Source organism: Rissa tridactyla, chromosome 6, assembly GCF_028500815.1.
Source record: "Rissa tridactyla isolate bRisTri1 chromosome 6, bRisTri1.patW.cur.20221130, whole genome shotgun sequence".
NCBI lineage: Eukaryota > Metazoa > Chordata > Aves > Charadriiformes > Laridae > Rissa > Rissa tridactyla.
The window spans coordinates 65403907-65422672 of record NC_071471.1 but is presented as its reverse complement, the minus strand read 5'-3'; the positions used below and the strand labels follow the sequence as shown (position 1 = coordinate 65422672).

Sequence of the window (18766 nt, the reverse complement as noted above, 5' to 3'; positions counted from 1 at the left end):
TCCAAACCAACCTAGCTACCTGTGCACAACACTCCTTTATTCTGTTTTACACAGTTAAACTGCAGTGCGTGTGCCAAAGAGCTGCGATTAGGCTATGGTATTTTGGCCCTGTGCTGACCCTTTGCAGGGGTGAATTTCACGTTGTTGTGCTGTGAGATGTTACTTGGTTGCCCTAATCCTGAATGCACGTTTATGCAGAAAATCTAACAAGCATTAGAGAGAACCAAAAAGTAAGACAGATATCTGTTGGGGTTTAATTTGTAAAATCATACTGTGTTCTGATGTACTGCCTCCATTTGTGTTGCTTTTTTTCAGTTTTTTCCTTTTTTTTATTCCCTACTGTGGCTCATGTTGTTAAGGAAAAATGCATTTTACTTTCCATTTCCCATTTGAAATCTTACAATACTTATTTCTTGTAATACTCTTTTTGGGTCACAATTTTGTTTTTTGTGTTCTCCTGTGAAGTACATGCCCCCAGTAAACAGTTCTTGAGATTTAAAATCTCATGTAAACAGCCAAATGTGACTTTAGGTACACATTGGCCTCAAATGCACCACTGTAACATCAGCGTAAACGTAGTAGTTGCTGGGTCACATCAGAACCTTCATTCAAGCAGGCATTTTTAAAAATAGCCTTGTTGTTAAAAAACTAACCTACTTTTTTGAATTGGTTTAATTTATTCTCTGCGAGATCTCAGTCTATTTTTTATGGCTACAGAGAAATAATCCTATCATTACAACTCAATCCTCATCTTGTCAAAGACTGTATTTAACTAGATTTCGAGGTTGATTGCATAGTCTGGGGAAATTCATAGTGAATACGAATGCTGTTGGGTACAATCCAATATATATGCTGTGCTGCCTCTTCAGAGCTACATCCTTTCTAGATGTTAATAAATAAATAAATTCCTGTGATTTGTGAGTGCATGCTGAAACTAATTAGACAAGCGATGTAAATGAACTGTTACTTCGGACTGTAATCTGTCCATTTCTAGTGCCCTGTGCAGTATAAAGGTACTACTTTTACAACACGGATTTTTGAACTGCAGCATAGCTAAACAAATACAACACCTTGGCCCAGCACATGCAGAAACGTTTTTTTACATTCTAAAGCCCCGTTGTTCACCTTTCTGAACCTTTCCCTGTTTGGATGGAAATTGAGATAGGACATATGGTAGTGACATTTTACTTGGAACCTTTCCCAAAACATGTCAGTATATCACCTAATTTGCAAATGCAATACAGACTTTCCTCTTTTTAAGGGGGAAAAAAAGGACAATAAAAGAACTAAACTAGTCTTGAATGTTTGCTTGAAGCAAAGTTTTCAAGGAGCAATCAGTAATTTTTTTAAAAGGGTTTAACTGTAACTTCCCCTTGTTAACTGAGTTGTAAAAATTTGATTTAAAGGTAAGTGAAGTATAAAGAAGTCATTGAAAAATCCAGATTTTAAAACATAATGTTCATCAGTGATACTGTAAATATTTTTCTGCATCTTAATCAAGATGCAAGTGTGAATTCTTCAAGCTAACAGCAAATCCTACACTGTGACTAAGAACGTCCATAAACGTTCTGTAATATTCAGCAGTGCATGAGGTGCTTTTGGAAAAAATAACTTTTTACTTCATGTTAAGCAGTAAAGTTTTCTATAGGCCTCCTGGGGAAGGCATCAAACCTAATCCCAGCTTTTAGCACAGTAAAGCATTTTTTGACAGGTTGGCAATAATCCTGATTTGTAGCATAGATGTAACAGTGAAAAAATTGAAGAGAAAGTTACTGTTACTGGAGCCAGCAGAAAATAACGTTTTCTTATAAAGTTGACACCCACCATTTTGCATTCACCTCTCTTTTCATTTAGGAGCTCAGTGACCAAGGAGGTTCGGATTTTGAAAACACTGAAGTAAGATGGGTCATTACAGTGCCTGCTATTTGGAAGCAGCCTGCAAAGCAGTTTATGAGACAAGCTGCCTACAAGGTAAGATGACAGAATGAACGTAGAAATGCCCCTTTAAAGCCCTAGTTGTATTGGTGACAATTAGCTCTGGTATAAACAGCATAAAAATGGTCTTGAAAATAGTCAGACTAGAAGCATTGAAAGAGAAGCTAACTCTACCAAGCAGTAGCTTTAAGTCATATGTATTCACCTCTTAAATGCAATTTTCTTGCTGCCCCTTATTGCAGACTCTCATGTTTTAGTCATCTTGTACACTGTATTCCTGCTGAACTCGGTGCACGTGGAACAGATGCAGTTTGGAGACCCAAGGGAAAGCTGATTTTAAAATACTGGACACAGTTTTGTTTTGTTATTTTCTTTAGGTCATCGCAGGCTTTTTAAATAAAAAATAAATAAATAAAAAAAGGAAGAGAAGGGAAAGCAAAGAGCTTCCTCAGTGGGACTTTTTTCCAGTTCCCGTTTTCCCACAGTAGGAATGAAAGGACTGTGAACTGGATAGTCTGGATGTAAAATTAAATTCAAATGTTATTTTCATCAGTTAGAGGTTTATCTGCATTTAACCCTTTCACCCCAGCACCCCAAATATGTGCACTTTCCATATGCATGTCCTTTATATCGAATTCAGTTTGCGTCTTTGATACACGAGATGTACACATTCTTCTTTTCATCAGGATATTCATTTACCATTTTGTTTTATTTATTTTTGATCACAGACTTGCGTAACCCATTGGCAGCAGCTGTGCGATACACAGTTTGTAAAATACCTAGTAGTCATGAGTAATTTGCAGAGTGCTCCTGGGAAGCACCCAGATTTTTCTCTGTTTCTAACAATCTCTAATGTTGAGCAACGTTTTTCTTAACAGTCTTTATTGTGGGATTGCTAATGCTAGTGCCAGAAGCAAAACACTCTTAAAGTTCTGATGGAAGGACACGGTTTTAGGTAAATCTGAAACGCTAGAGACCCATTCATTCTCTTTGTATATTGTTGTCTGCCTGCTGTCCGTGTGTGTGCATGTGTGCTCGTGAACCGGGAGCCGTGTAAGGAGCAGGGCAGCGTAAGGTAGATCTCTTGGCATTTCTCATTTGTGGCACAATGGAATGTTGTTAATTAGTGTCTGTGTCTGTGGTTGTGTCTGTGATTGTGTACTTTTATTGGCAAGCTTGATAAATAGCAAGGACTGACAAGGCTTTTAACTTGGTGTGTGTGATCAACTGCAGGAAAACCTAAGTTTAGGGAAATAATTGATGTTTACTTGACTACACAGCTGATTTTTTTTCGAGTAATGGGGATGAATAAAAAAGTGTAGAAAACAGTTCTGCATTGCCATTCAGTCTTTTAGATTCCTATTGCTGGATCCAACGTGTCCCTCAAACCAGTATGTACAGCTGGATCGGTAGTTGCAGCCCTTGTTGCTGGCTATTGGAACGTGCAAGCATTGTGAAAAGGAGAGCTTGTTGTCTTAAGAGTAATTGGGGCATCCAGTAGAGAAAAGTGTAAAAAGGCAGTGGTAGAAACTTCGTTACTGGAGACACACTGAGGTACAACCACTAGTCTAAGCTGAGAATTAAGTAGGGGGAAATGTTAATGAGCTGTGGAAATTTGCTTGAGTAATCTGGCAAGTGACCTAGCTCTAAGAGAACAAAAATACTAATGGCTTCAGTCATTGGACCACAACATAAAGCCCAGCCTTTCTGGAATGGTTAAGTAGCTGTCTAAGCAAAGCTTAATATTGCATGGAATTAAAAAAATCAAGTAAGAAGTGTTGTAGATCTGCTTCTGCACTCAATGTCCGTCAGCTTTTGTACAGCCTACAATCTCAGTGCAGCTCTGACATCCCCTCATCTCCGCCTCGCCTTAAACAAAACATTGCTAACCTGCCGCTCTTAATCTGCCCAAGGGCACCCGCGATGCTCCCTTCCAGTTGCTGTGCTGCTTTCTGATTTGAATGAGTAATCCGGGTGTTCCCTTCGGCTCATGGTTCTTCCTCTCTCTTTCCATCCAGCCTATCAAAATCCTGCGGATTCTGTCTGCATGACAGCTTTTCCTGTCTGTACATACTGCTGAGCTTTCTTCAAAGCTGTCACAGATTTTGCATCTCGGTTACTGCAGCATCATTTCCTTGGCTTTCACAACCGTAATCTGGCCTGTTTTGTATCTCTTCAGAACATTGACGTTAAAGGGTTTTGTAGCCTTGCATTTGACGGGGAATCAACCTACATTTGACTCCTTCATCTGTGTCATCTCAGACATAAGCTGCATGTCCCGGACATGAACATTTGTAGTGCTAACCCACCTTCCTTCTCTGAAACCCACTCTAAAATGCAGGGTTTTTTCACGCCTACAAAAGCTTGACTGTGATTAACCTACTGATATGTGAAAACTGCTCCTCATGGCTTCTTGCTGTTACCCTGCCTGCCCCATATTTATTCATCTGTTGTGCTTTTTGTATCCTTAACTCTTTTTATACTTTAGTTGTTACCTCTTTGAAGCAGGATTTGTTTATTCTTGTTTGTCTTGCTCTCCAGGGCCTCCTGAAGGACTAGGTCTGGTAGGCTGTAGAGAGCTGCATGTCTTTATAGCTTCATTTTGCTGAATCAAAATTGCTTTCTTCCTGAATAACAGTGCACAGACACTTCTTCCTGTCCCTCATGCTTAATTCCTATATGCCCAGAGATAGTTCTAAAGCTGTGTGACATTTGTGGAGGTCTGGTCACACTTGGAGAGAGCTCTGTGGCAAGAGCAGAGTGTCGTCTCTGTACAACCCACTTTGGCTTAAGTTTCCTTTCCCAACGCATGTCTGCTGGGATTAGTATGCATTGCATGTGTGTTTGTTACATCCCAAAAAAGGACTCTTCAGGTGCATCAGTCAGGTTTCTCATTGTCCCACCCAGTGAAATATTAAGGCATCGTGAGTAGTGTTAACTTTTCTTGTTTCTGTGTCCTAGCTGTTCTGTTTCAAATTCTTTGCTTTGGTGTAGTTCTGTCAGAAGTGCTGTATTTACCAGTCTTAGAAGGAATCCCATTCTCATGAAGAACTCTTATTGTGAGTAATAAATTCAAATATGTTTTCTTATTTTGGAGACCTTGTCAGAGTGGTACGGTTGGACAGCATGTGGGAGGACTCCATCCCGCTCATGGGGGACCTGCCCTCATTCTTGTCCTTGCAAGACAGCCACATGCAACCTGTACTGGGCCTGCGGTTTAGACACCAACATAAAAAGATAGCTTAGATTAGGAGGCAAGCCACTTCTGCTCGTCAACATGGCCTGGCACTTACAGCCTCATCAGAACGGCGTGTGAACTTTGACACAAAATCAGGATCCCACCTCTGTGTCATCTGGGTTTGTACACAGGAAAATTCAGTGTTTTATTAGTCTTGTATTACTGATGACCCAAAAAAATACATAAAGCATATGTCCAGTAACGGAAAGGTGAAACTCTAAAAGTATTGAAGACCATTTTTGTAGAAATCCATTGAACCTAGGTAGGTGTGAATAGTTGATTCAGTCTTAACAGCACTTCGCCGTCTTAATATACTACTATGAGCAGCACTTTTAATCCCTTATCCAAATGAAATTCAGGCACTGTAGATTGTTTGTTAGAGGAACAGAGGATCCAATATTCTTGGCAGAGTGTTTCTTTTTAGTAAAGGCATTCTTCCGGCCCATCTTTCAGTACACATTCTTTGGGCACAGGAAATGCAGAGCAGAATCTGCAGGCTGGAATACCTTGAACATGCCAATAGGAGTAAGGTTTTAAAGAAGAGTTTGGAGTGTGTCAGGAGTATGTGAATGCATAAGCTATAAGATAAGAAAGTAAAACGTGGCATACCAAATGCACTCAGGGCAGAGCAAAGGAAAAGGAAGGATAGTGCATTTTCGTAAGCTTGCCCGAAATATTCTGTAGGCTTACAAACATCAGGCATGTGGTCTACTTAGAGATATTGAGGGTTCTTCTCTTTCAATATAAACTGTTGATTTTGCAATGGAGTTCCAGAGCTCTGAAGTAGATTTATCTTTCAGTTACAAACAGCAAATAAAGTCATTTGCGTGGTAAACTCATATAAATAAACAGAGAGGCAGTCTACGTTACAGGATTAAGGACGTGGGCCTGGACTTCCAGATGCTTTCTTTAACCAGCTCTTATGCTGAATATTTATTAATGTTTTCACGTTAGTTTCATCATGGAATGCACATGATGAGAATTATTTAACACATTGTGTTCCAGGGCTACATTACGTTACATCGATCAGTACTAGCCTGCTGTGTAAAAAACCTTTGGAGAAAAGTAAAATTTGGTGAAAGAGTAGTGTGATGGCACATAAAATTCCTTGCTAGTAAAAACTTGATGTGAAGTATGTTTGATTTTTAAAAAGATGAGTAGAGAGACTTAACCAGACTGATATCTATGAAACTGAGCTATACTTAGTCCTTCGTAAGTATTTTCTTCGGTACATAAAACACACACAACTGAAATTTATTTGTCTAGGCACAGCGTAACAGAATTCTGCTATAAGCTACATAAAAAAGCAATGATGTTCAGGCATAAGCAGCACTGGGAACCCGTGATTTCTTTGAAACAGTGCTTGTTAGTGGTGGCAGACGAGGCACAAGTGTGTTTACACATCAACCATCCTGATTATTTTTAGCATCTGGGGTTCTCTTGAGTCCATGCTTTCACTCTTGTGATATTAAGATCTTTTTAATCAGAAGGATTAAATGTTTGTTAAGTGATATGTTAGGGACGATTCTGCATCTTGTAGCTATGTTTAATTAGGAAAGGATAACTAATTGAGGAGTGAAGATTACAGAGTGGGAACTCAGCACAGGGCGAAATGGGTAGTAATTGATCTCGGTTTACACACTTTAATTGCCCAGCCAGGTTCACATGAAGGCAGAGGCAGTTGACAAAGCCATCTGCTAATCCAGTTCCGTACATTTCTGTTTGTCCGCTTCTGTGGCACAAGTTGGAATATTTGGAGCTTTTCTTTTTATTTTGCTAAGCAAGTAAAATAGGAAGTTTTTGTAGCATTCTAGGTAAGAGCAGGTAAATGGATCTATGCCTGTCTTACAAGCTGTGGAACATGTTTCTCAGGATCTTAGAAATTGCCTGAAAGGGCACTGGAGCTAACAGAAATAGCCAAAAATAAGAATCTTCCCTCTGCCTGGTGGAAAGACTGTGCTAGATGGGGTTTTCCAGCCAAAAGAAGAAAATGCCATCCTGAAAGTCCTTAAAGTACAATCAGGAGGAGTTGGGGGAGCGATAGAAGTCCACAAACAAATATGAATCAGTGAGGTACAAGGTCTAAAACTAGTGGGAAGGTTTGTTTGTAGTAAGTTCATAGAAAGGACAATGAAGGAGGATAACAGATCAGCCTGAAAGACATCTCAGGTGCCAGTATTCAATTACAACGACAGATAAAAGAAATACAAGCTGAAAGTGAAACTATAGTGAAAAATATTAAGGCAAAATCAGAAAGGTCAAGGTACAAAATGAGATGCAACTAACAGAAAATAGCAAGCATATAGTTTTATTGGGAAAACTGCTCTCAGTCAGGGCCACTTGTGTCTAATAAAATCAGCCTAAGCCGTAAGGACCTACAATGAGGATATTTTGAAACAAAGGGAACGGGAGAGCCTGAGACACGAGGAGGGTACTTAAATAGGCAGAGTCAGGCATTGCTGTTGTGGTAACTGGTGCATGCCCATGGTACAAAAAGCATTTCTAGAATAATGTAACATGAAAAATTGAAAAGCTTATGAGAATTTAATGGCTTCATTTTTCTAATGCACGCTAGTCATAAAGCTTGCAACTAATGTCCTCCTGCACCTTGGGGGATATAATGTAATGCAGCAAAAAATTCTTAGTAATGCCACTCGGAGCTAAGCTTTCATTTACTGCACAAATGTGATCTGTGGCAACAGTCAGTTGGGAGCGAGCGGCTGCAACATCACTCTAGTGGAAATATGGACTTGATGCCACTGTGGTCCCATTTACCATCAAGCTGTCCACAAACATAACCCTTAGCACGTTATTGTTCAGCAATATGTGAGTCAGCTTTAGTAATGCTAATTTGGATTTATCTGTGGTCCCAATACCTGTGAAAATTTTGGAGGAATGAAAGGGCAAGGGCATAACAAAGAGGCAATTTGGAGAATTTGTGTAGCCTGTTGTGCAAAGAAAAAAGTTGGTGATTTCAGAGTCTTGTGGTTATTCCTTACCTTGTAAGGGATCCTGGAGAAGCTGACGAATCATGGCATAGACAAGTGTACTCTTCGCTGGGTTAAAAACTGGCTGGATGGCCGTGCCCAGAGAGTTGTGATTAATGGGGTGAAATCCGCTTGGTGGCCAGTCACCAGTGGTGTCCCTCAGGGCTCAGTTTTGGGGATGGTTTTGTTTAATATCTTTATCAATGATCTGGATGAGGGGATTGAGTGTACCCTCAGTAAGCTTGCAGACGACACCAAACTAGGTGGGAGTGTTGATCTGCTTGAGGGTAGGAAGGCTCTACAGAGGGACGTGGACAGGCTGGATCGATGGGCCAAGGCCAACTGTATGAAGTTTAATAAGGCCAAGTGCCGGGTCCTGCATTTTGGTCACAACATCCCAAGCAACGCTACAGGCTTGGGGAAGAGTGGCTGGAAAGCTGCCCAGCAGAAAAGGACCTGGGGGTGCTGGTGGACGGCCAGCTTAACATGAGCCAGCAGTGTGCCCGGGTGGCCATGAAGGCCAACAGCATTCTGGCTTGTATCAGGAATAGCATGGCCAGCAGGAGCAGGGAAGTGATGGTGCCTCTGTACTCAGCACTGGTGAGGCCTCACCTCGAGTGCTGTGTTCAGTTCTGGGCCCCTCTGTACAAGAGGGACATTGAGGTGCTGGAGCGTGTCCAGAGGAGAGCTACCAGGCTGGTGAGGGGTCTGGAGACCAGGTCATATGAGGAGAGGCTGAGGGAGCTGGGCACGTTTAGCTTGGAGAAGAGGAGGCAGAGGGGAGACCTCATTGCCCTCTACAACTCCCTGAAAGGAGGGTGTAGAGAGGTGGGTGTTGGCCTCTTCTTCCAGGTGAATAATGACAGGACCAGAGGAAATGGTCTGAAGTTGTGGCAGGGGAAGTTTTAGATTAAATATTAGGAAGAATGACTTTACTGAAAGAGTGGTCAGGCACTGGAACAGCCTGCCCAGGGAGGTGGTTGAGTCACTATCCCTAGAGGTGTTTAAGAAACATCTAGATGTGGCGCTTCAGGGCATGCTCTAGTGGCAGAGATTGTGGGTTGCTTCGGTTTTTTGTTTGTTTGTTTGTTTTGGGTTTTTTGTGTGTGTATGGTTGGACTCGATGCTCTCAAAGGTCCTTTCCAACCATGAAGATTCTATGATTCTATGATTCTTCTCCTTAGAAAATTATGTCTACACATCTGGGATTACTTCTGAGACCAAAACGTGATAGACTAAATGAGATGTCCTGTAAGGTCTGCTCCTGTGGCTGGTGCAGATCTGAGCCCCAAGTGCATGAACTTGCTGAAGTACGTCCCTAAAGAGGGGAGTCAAAGATAGAGGAGGTGGAACAGGCAGTGGTATGTGGCGGTTCCTCCTGACCCTCTTCCCAGACCCTCCCACAGATGCAGTACACACATTTTCCTACACTTTTATCTCTTTGATTTCCATCTCTCACCTTTACCAGGACAGAGCACGGATTCTTTTCTTCCACGTTAGCCCTCAGGTCTGCAGAGCCCTGTGAAAGCCTGAAAGCAGCTCCGTGAGGGGTTCGGCATGAACAGTCCTTTCCTTTGAGAAGCAAACAAGTGACCAACAGTCCTTCAAAAATTAAAGGTGTATTTTTTTAATGAAAGTGTAACTTTAGAATGAACAACTTGTACACACTTCTAGGTAGTTTCTGACAGATAGGGAATAGTTCAAAATTGTCCAAAGGACCTTTTTCTTTGAGTTGTAGAACAAGTCTGCTAGTTTTGGGATAGGATGACATTCCCCTGTCAGAGCCGTCACAGTACAGTTTATAAATTTCCTCAGGTTTTTGAACTAAGACAGACCGGGTAAGGGATGTCCTCTAACTGTGACAGGAGGGTGACATTTTGGAAGGCTTGACAGAGAGGAGCCCTTTTTGTCACTATTGTTGTTTTCTGCGAGAAGCCACATTTAACTTAGCATTTGGACTACAAGCATGATCTTAATCCTTGTAACACTTATATAGTGGGTACTGTATTCTTTCGCTATTCCGCAAGTGTCACATATAGGGATTTGACAATAGTTCCTGTTCTCTGTCCGCTCATTGCTCCTACTGCCCAGGAGAACTTAATGTTTCCCCAATTAATGCTTCATAGAGCTCAGGAGCCCGTGAAATTATCTGCTTCTCTTCCTTCTCTGGATTCCATTATGCATTTTAGGAGTTTCAAAGGTTTGTATTATATTCTGTGTAAATCTCATTGGTTTTTAAATTAAAAAAGGGAAATTATAATACAATATCCAGAAGACCTGAAAAGTATGGTTTTTAGTAATAGAATCAAATGGTGTTTACAGTCCCAAAGGATTCCAAGTTCAGGTTGAAAGAATGGATTTAAAAAAATAACGTATAAGATATATAGAAATGCACAGGTAAAGCAATCTGTACTCTTACCTGGCTAGCAGCAGCCCCAGGAAAAATAAATTGAGGCAGTCTGAGCGTGCTTAGCAAAGGCATTTATCTCAGTAAGACAGCCTAGCCATCTATAGCAAGTTGGTTCGTCTAATCAGTGACCACACAAATGCAGCAGTTCTGACTGTAGCCAGTGCAACTCCACGAAATCCATTATTCAGAGTGTGCTGAAAGTAAAAGTCACACCTGTGAGGCCCTGCATAACTGCAGGCATGTTACGGTGAGTCTGGTGCTGCTGTCATGCGGTCAGACACGATGGGCTCCCTCTTGCTGATACGGCAAAGATTTGACACGGCTTTCAGAAAGACAAGGAAAGAGAAAGTGTGTAGGGCTTTGGCATTTGGGAAGGATTCCTACCAGCAGTTTTGGTCTTTCTCAGCGTTTAATACCTGCACCATTCTAGAATCGTGGAAGCATGCATTGAAGGCATTTGTTGGAGATCATCTAGTCTGACCTTCCATTTGAAGCAGGGTTATTGCCAACACCAGCTCAGCAGTGGCTTTGTTTAGCCAAGTTTTAAAAGCCTCCAAGGGCAGAGATGCCTCTCTGGGCATCCAGCTCCAGTGCTGCATCACCTTCCTAGTGAAAAGGGGGGTTTGTAATATCCAGTTTGAACTCTACAAGCTGCAATATGTGGCCGTTGCTCCTTGTTACATCTCCTGGTGAGACAGAAAAGTTGTGTTCTGCTGTCTTTGTAATGGCCCTTTACATAGCTGCAGGCAGCTATTAGATTGCTCCTTGGCCACCTCTTTACCAGACTAAACAAATCCAGCTGCCTCAGTCTCTCCTTACGGAATGTCTTCCATTAGTGGCCCTCCTTGAACCCTCTCCACTTTCTCCATGTCTCTCTTGAACTGGGGGATGCAAAAGTGCTTGTTTTATAACCTTTACAGAGCTCATTCTGTAGCCATTACTGATGGAAATTAGCAGTCGTGAATACTTACACTGAGAAATAACAAAGTAAGTGTTGTAGTAGAGGGTTGTAAGTGATTCTAGTGGTTTCTTTGGAATTAACAACAGTAATAATAGTGTATACAATGATTATGTATTTTCATCCCAGCTTTTTGAAGTTGGTATCCAAGAGTTTTTTCCTCCACAAAAGTAAGTCTGATTGTAAAATGCTAATCGAAACCTCTTGCCCCTTCAACACAAATGTTCACGCACAAATTCTTAAATGGGGAGTAGTGTCACTATTGACTGGAAATTAATTTATATCTTGTCACCAAATCTACTTATAAGAGTGCAAGGTTGAGGTACCTTGTTGTCATCTATCCTGATTTCTAGCAGATTAGAGGATTTCACCTAAAAATTCCATTACAGGAGTTCATAGTTTGTGAGTTCCACCTTTGAAGTGTGAGCAGCAGTAAGTTCAGCCTAGGTGAAGGCTGTAGGAAGGCTGTGAATTTTCTGTGCGTTAGTTACTTTGTGTGAGCCTCCTGGTACGGGCAAGCCCTGGGAATTCAAAAAGCACTGCAAAGCCTACACTCTGGTATTTTAAAAGCAAGGAAAATTTGTATAAATATATAGTAACAGTATCTACTTCATCATGCAGAAGGGAGGATAACTGGGGTCTCAGAGGTCTCAGGATAATCCCAAAATCCTAAAAACAATGTAAAGGCTGATTTTTACGTTGTGGTTCATCCTTCTGTGTCGTAATCACTTAGGCTAGTGCAAAATGAATAAATGAAAACTATTACAGGGGTCTCTTAATTTCTAGGTTTGTGCCCCATCCATTAAACTGATGGCTTTTCCACTTCTCATGTTTAATAATTTATATTTCCCTTGTCTGCAAAATGAAGTTACTACTATTTTACCATAGCCTGAGATTTCACTTACTCTCTCTCAAGCGGTTTTCTCACAGAGATGAGTGTCTTTGTCCTGTCACTTAACCGTACAGGTGGGGAATGTGACACTGAAGGAGTTCTGCAGCTGTGATAATTATCTACTATGTTCTCACTTCTGAAATGCAAAATATCAGCAGTGGCACTTGATCAGAATAGGACAAAGGACAACCTGTGCCACAAACCTAATTGGGGTTGAGCTGAAGCTCAACAGGCCAGTGTAAAAATTTATGCATTTATGTGTGTCTATTATGTATATGCATGAATGTATAGCAAATGTTGTTTAAAACAAAGCAAAAAGCTCTTGGTTCTGTAAAGCAAAAAGTGCCTCTGTGATATTGTAAATGTCAGGTCTTTGCAGGACCAACCACCACCACTGCGTTGACTGGATTTTAAAAAAGAGTAAAAGACAGATGTTAGTTCTCAGTTTTGATCTAGGCTCTTAAATCCTGAGGATGAATTTTTGAAAGGAGGGGAGCACCCAGCAGCTCTTCCTCCTGCCTTTTCGCTGTGGTCACTAAGAGGAATCTGGGTGCCTTTGAACATCCTGTTTGTTTTGTGGCTGTTGAGCAATTTTAAGAATCTGCCTTTGAACAGATAAGTGGACTGAGCTAAATGGGCTGTCTGACCTCACCCTGTTGTATTTATTCACGATACTTATTGTACTGTGGTACTCTTCATCACTCTGAAGACCAACGGCAAAGCATCGGTATGTGTGGTGGCGCAGTGATTTTTCAAACCTTTTTTTGCGAAGGCTTGTTAAGTCTCAAGGCTGAAGATCTGGCAAAACTGCATGCACTGTGCTTTTCATGCAGCTTTGTGATAGCCACTAGCCCCACTCCCTGCCAGCCCAGCTCCCCCTTACGCGCCTCTCTGTGATAATGCTGGGAGTCTTTTCCCATGTTGCTCATCTTCTTTCCTGGCATGCTCTGCCTCTGTAATTAGATCTCAGTCATTTATTTGTGACATCCCAGTTTGATGCCATAGAACTGGAGAAAGTGCTAGCTAGTGAAAAAGGAGGAGGATTAGAGAAGAGCTCACTTACCAAGGCACTAAGTGGATGGTGTTACCATGAATCCGTTAACACAATGAACTGATTATTTTAAACAGTGTAAATTTCACAAGGCACTTAATTTCCAACTGCTGTTTTGTGTTGCCTAGATTCAGTTGCACAATACTTTCTTCATGCGGGCGGTGCGGTGCTTAACTTGCAATCATGTCTTTCCTATTGTTACTAATTATAATAAATATATTGGAAAATAGAAAAATGTTGATGTTAATTCACAGCATCTGTTTTTTTGTCTGAATGATGTTGTCCTGGAGAGCTTCATTTCCTAATGAACCACATTATCTTTACGGAGCTATTTCATGGAATCCGACTTTTAAATTTTATCTCTGATGCCTGCACATGTGGCTTTAGTGGTAAAACAGGTTTAAAAGATTCTTCCTACCACCCAGAAGAATGGATCATTACACTCATCTGATCTGCAGCATTGCTTCAGAAGTGACTAAAGTAATGCAGTTGGTGGAGGTAGCAGATTGAAAGCAGAATGGGGACCGCAGGCTGTGATGGAGCTGTGATGGAGCTGTCCCTGCACCTTCTGCACGTGCTGTGTGTCACATGCAGAAGTTGAAGTTTGCTGTTTAGTGAAGAGTAGCATTTGGCTGGGACACTGAACTGGAGTTCTGGGGTTATGGAGTGAATTCCCACCTTATCGTGGGTTCCTGCGCAACGTTAGTCAAGGCTTTTAGTCTCTGTGCCTTGTTTTTCCGACTGTCTGATGACGGTGGTTCTTCTCTTGCATGTGTTTAATGTTTATCTGTTTAGTCTATTTATGCGACATTTTTGTGTCTGAAAATGTCGTATTAATTGTCAATGCAGTGCCTATCGCAGTACTGAATCAGGCCTTAAATGACTACAAAATTTATCAAAGCAGTTAAGTTAGTATCCACCCCATCAGACCTCATTCTTAGTTTGTTTCTCTTTCTGAAAGATCAAATTTAACTGCCATGAAAATAATATCGTTTATTACTCTATGCTTAGTTTACAAAATGTTTTCCTTTAGTGGCTTTCAATGCATAAAGGACAAAGGCACTACTATACATATTTTACGGGTAGGTAATCTGAGCACAGAGTCTGCCATCTTACTGGTTAGTAGTGCAACAGAAAGTAAAATTCACTTCTGCTGAGTATAAGCACAGCTCTTATACAGAGAAAACGCCCTTTTTAAAATTTGTGAGTATATGTTGGAATAATTTACTTATTCCATTTGACCCTGAAAGCGGTGTAGCAAACGTTACTAAACGGGGGAAAAATGGGTCTTGCTGAGATTGTTTTCTCTAGTTCAGAGAACTGGCCTGAACTACTCCTTGGACCGAAGGGGAATCAAGGGGTCAGAGTGGCCTCTGTGCTCCTCTTGCAGTGAAGACCACCACTTGGCAAGTTAATGTGAGCATTAGCACTGAAGTAGACCCAGCTGCAGTTTGCTCTGGCCCTGACTCTAGATTCTAGTGTAACAGGGGTCGAGACCAGACTGCCTGCACAGATCTGATTAATCCTAAATCTGTGTAGTGCTCCTTTGTACCTCCATTATTTCCAGTACGTACTGACTCTTAACTATTTCTGTTTTACTTTTTGGACCTTTTTCAGAGGCTGTGTTAAGTTTAATATGCAATTTCACCATATTTTTGCCATAAGGAAGATGCTAATGTTATAATATTAAGTACAGCTGCATCTTAAGAGGTTGAGGCTTTTCTGCCTATGTTAACATAACACTGAGGTGCGACAACCATCTAAGTCTAATCCTATAGAAGTGTGAGGTAATATTCACCTCGTCCTTTATTTATTTAATGTTTTCTTCTCCCCAACCCCCTGTGCTGCAGAACATCATTAAGGCAGATCCCTCCGCTATTGGTCTTCTGAGAGTCTGCCTGCGTGGGGCTGGTTTGGTCCTGCGTTTTGGCCGTTTTCCCTCCCAGCTTGGCAGGGTAGCACCGCTAGCCTGGGGAGCAGCCTAGGGGCTGGCCCACAGCTTCACTTGGGTTTGACAGCCGTGCTGTAGACTATTCTTCCTCCACACAACCTCAGGGACATAAAAGCTTAATGTTTGTACGTACAAACCTAACACAAATACCTTCCTTTTGGATGGAGAAAAGTTACTGGAAAGTCTGCGTAAGACAAGGCCGTATTTTGATCATTGCTGTTGTGCCTCTGGTGTAACTTCATTCTGCAGGTATTTTGGTTCTTGCCCTTTTTAATGATCTGGTTCCAAAAGTAAGCGAGACCTGTGCAGTGATCTCTTGAGCGTGTGTGTGCGCCTGCCTGTGTTGGTGGAAGGGCAGAAACTTTGGAAGTGATTGAAAATAGGCTGCTGTGTGCAGGAAAGCATGGCTATGGGTTCCCTGACAGTGGGAAAAGCTGCAGGGGGAGCTGAGAGCCTTCCAGCCTTCGTCGTCTTAAATTCAACAGATGGAGTACTATTTTTTGTAGGTGGTGGGTTTTTTTTGCGCTATTTAAGACCTTAGTATCAGTTCTTTTAATCTGTTTTGTAACTCAGAGAAATGGGCGCACTCCATGTAAGGCATGTTCCTTGCTGTACAAGTCAGTGGTTGCGCTTTTTTTTTTTTTCCTTTAAAAAGATGTCTGATGAATATCTCTGAAAAAGCAAAAAAAGGAGATCTAACTGTTGCTTTCAAATGTTTGAAAGGATAGTAGTAGGAATCATGTACCTTGTCAATGATGGCAAATTTCCTAATATGCTATTCCTTTTGAGGGCACGGTGGTGTGATGAGTAAAGCCTGATAGCGCAACAGTGTTCTGCCTGGCTGTTACGGAATACAGGAGTGCTCCAGCTAAATGCAGACCGTCCTAATTATAGTGGCTTTCAGAGATGGGAACTTTTCATCTAGGCCTACCTAGTGGCTTTCATTGCCTTTAAAAAAGGCTCAAACTGCATGGAGTGTTCTATTATAGTACTGTCTTTAAGGCCATAAACATTAAAATAATTCAAAAAAATAAATAAACGTGCGTTGCTTTTTTCTTTGCGGCATGCGAGGCTGCGTTTTAAAAGCAGCATCTTTTAATCTGTAGTAATGACGATTCTGTGCGTGCAATGAGTGTGCATCATTTTAGTTCTCTGGGAGTGCTCAGGCTGCTATACTGAGCTACGGTCCAGACCTCAGTATTTGCTAGTGTTGGATTAGTCTAACACTTGGCAGCTGACGCTGTTCAGAGCATCAAGAATGTATTTGTGGTCAGCTGTGGCTCTCGTCTGGTGACACATCTCTGGCTATAAAAGCAGAGCTTGTGTGCTAGGTTGAGAATTCACCTGCATCTGGATGGTAAAGTTATTTGTGCTGTAGTATGTGAGGCTTTGAAGCACTTTGAGGTTTGCTGATGATGATGCGTCTTGGCGGATGAACAGCAATGCACTGGCACTAGCTCACAGACTTGTTTTACTGGAGTGAGTGAAAATCTGGGAGTTCTCTTCCCAAAGCATGGAATCCTAGTCCTCAGGCATATGAGCAAAGGGAGTTTGGGGCAATCTTTTAAAGTAGTTCTTTTCATAGTGTTCCTTGCTTCTTCCAGGCATATAAATGCAGCAATATCCTGCAAATAAATTCGTTTCTAAGAACCTTCTGATGCTCAAAGGATATTTGTAATTCCACGGTGGGTTTTCCACGTTTGCCTTTTCGGTGAAACCGCTGTCTGCTTCCTTTATGTTTCATAAGTGATGACTGGGTTTATGCTGCTAGTGCGTATAATGGGAGAAAGAAAATCTCCTTCCCAGACTCAAGTCAAGACACAGCTCTGTTATAAAGTCTGCTATAAGCTGCCCTAGGCAAAAGCAACGAGACGCATCTGTCCCACTGCCAGAACGATCTGTATAATGTTGAATACCGAGACATTGTTTAGATCTGTCCCGTTCAAGCCTGTTAACTTGTGAACCTCTGTTCTTAGTTACAGTAGTACTCGGGCAGCAGTGGGCAAGGGCATGGAGTGAAGCAGATAGTAGGGAGCAAATGTAAAATACGTCAAATTCCCAAACTTCTACAGTTCATATTTTTAGTGATTGCATCACCATTTCTTTGTGTCGACCGCCTGCTGTTTTCACTTCTCTTTCTCTGCATGCTTGATATTTTTCTCCTATCTGTCCTTTTCTCCTCGGCTATAATGATGGGACAGAGGTACTGCCTCCTAAGTCGTCATCTCCTCAGAGCTTGTATTAAAGCAACCTCATTGCTCCATGCCTCCCCAGATGTATGTCTGTGTTCATGTTTCTTTCTCGTCTCCTCTTCCCCCATTCTCTCCGTGCTGCGTAGAGATATATGTAATGTGTTATCTCTGGTGATCTAAGTAGAAATAGTACATACACAAGGTATGAAATAGTCAATATCAATACATACATATGTATGTACCCATATATGTATATGTACCTATAAAAATAGATATATGTTGGATGCCTAGTACCTTCCACTATACAAGATTCTTTGGTCTTTTTATGATGTGAAATAACACACTTTTCATTGTAAGTGGCCCTTCAAACTCTGTAAGGAAAGCTTTTTAACAAAAAAACCCCCAACGTTTTCTTCATGAAATACTGTTAGGATCAGCTGTGCTTTGAACTGTTAAAAACTGTCATTTCTGTCGAATGCTTTCGGCAGGAGATATTTTGAGTATGTTAAAATAATATCTAGAGAGAAAAAGTAGCAAGAATAGCATCTGCTATCCTTGGAGGGTCTGAGAACGTGGATCTGAGTCCATCCGCTGCAGGTCACTGCCTTCCTCTCCTGACATGCAGGCTGCAACAGGAAAAGTTCACGGTACAGCCTGCTGCTGGAGGAGGGGAGGAACCAAGTGTTATTGTTAGTGGTTTTCTGTTTTCTTTTAGCAGAACCAGCCTTTTTTTTTTTTTACCAAAATCCCCCCTAGAACAGATAAATGACTTTGCAATTAATACAATCTTCTTTTTTTTTTTTCCCCTCAAATTAGGAAATAGCGGGGCATTCCCTGTGTGTGCAGCTCAGTTCTTGTCACCTCTGCATCTTTATGATGTAGCCTTTGGATTTTAATACCCTCGGCAAAAAACTATTTTTTCCCTAAAATATAATTTTGTCTTTTAGTTTCTCTTTAGGTTAGACACAAGATTAGGCATTGCTTTGACTGTGCTACTAACATACGCCCAGCAAGCGGAGCAGACTGAGCATGCTGAGTTCGTCCGCGTTGCTGGATATTAAAAAAACCCACTTGCTGCTCGGACTCAGAGCCCTCACGAGACGTGATAGTGGATTTAATATATGTGAAGGCTGCAGCGGGGTAGTGGGGAGC

General features: G+C 41.5%; 1 protein-coding gene across 1 annotated transcript in view; it reads left to right on the top strand.

Moving 5' to 3' along the window:
* The window catches only part of HSPA12A (heat shock protein family A (Hsp70) member 12A), a 58535-nt gene that overhangs the window by 23935 nt on the left and 15834 nt on the right, over positions 1 to 18766 (top strand). The window contains exon 6 of the mRNA XM_054206981.1: positions 1855 to 1971. Coding sequence (XP_054062956.1) covers positions 1855 to 1971 — 117 coding nt within the window. The remainder of the gene's footprint in view (positions 1 to 1854; positions 1972 to 18766) is intronic.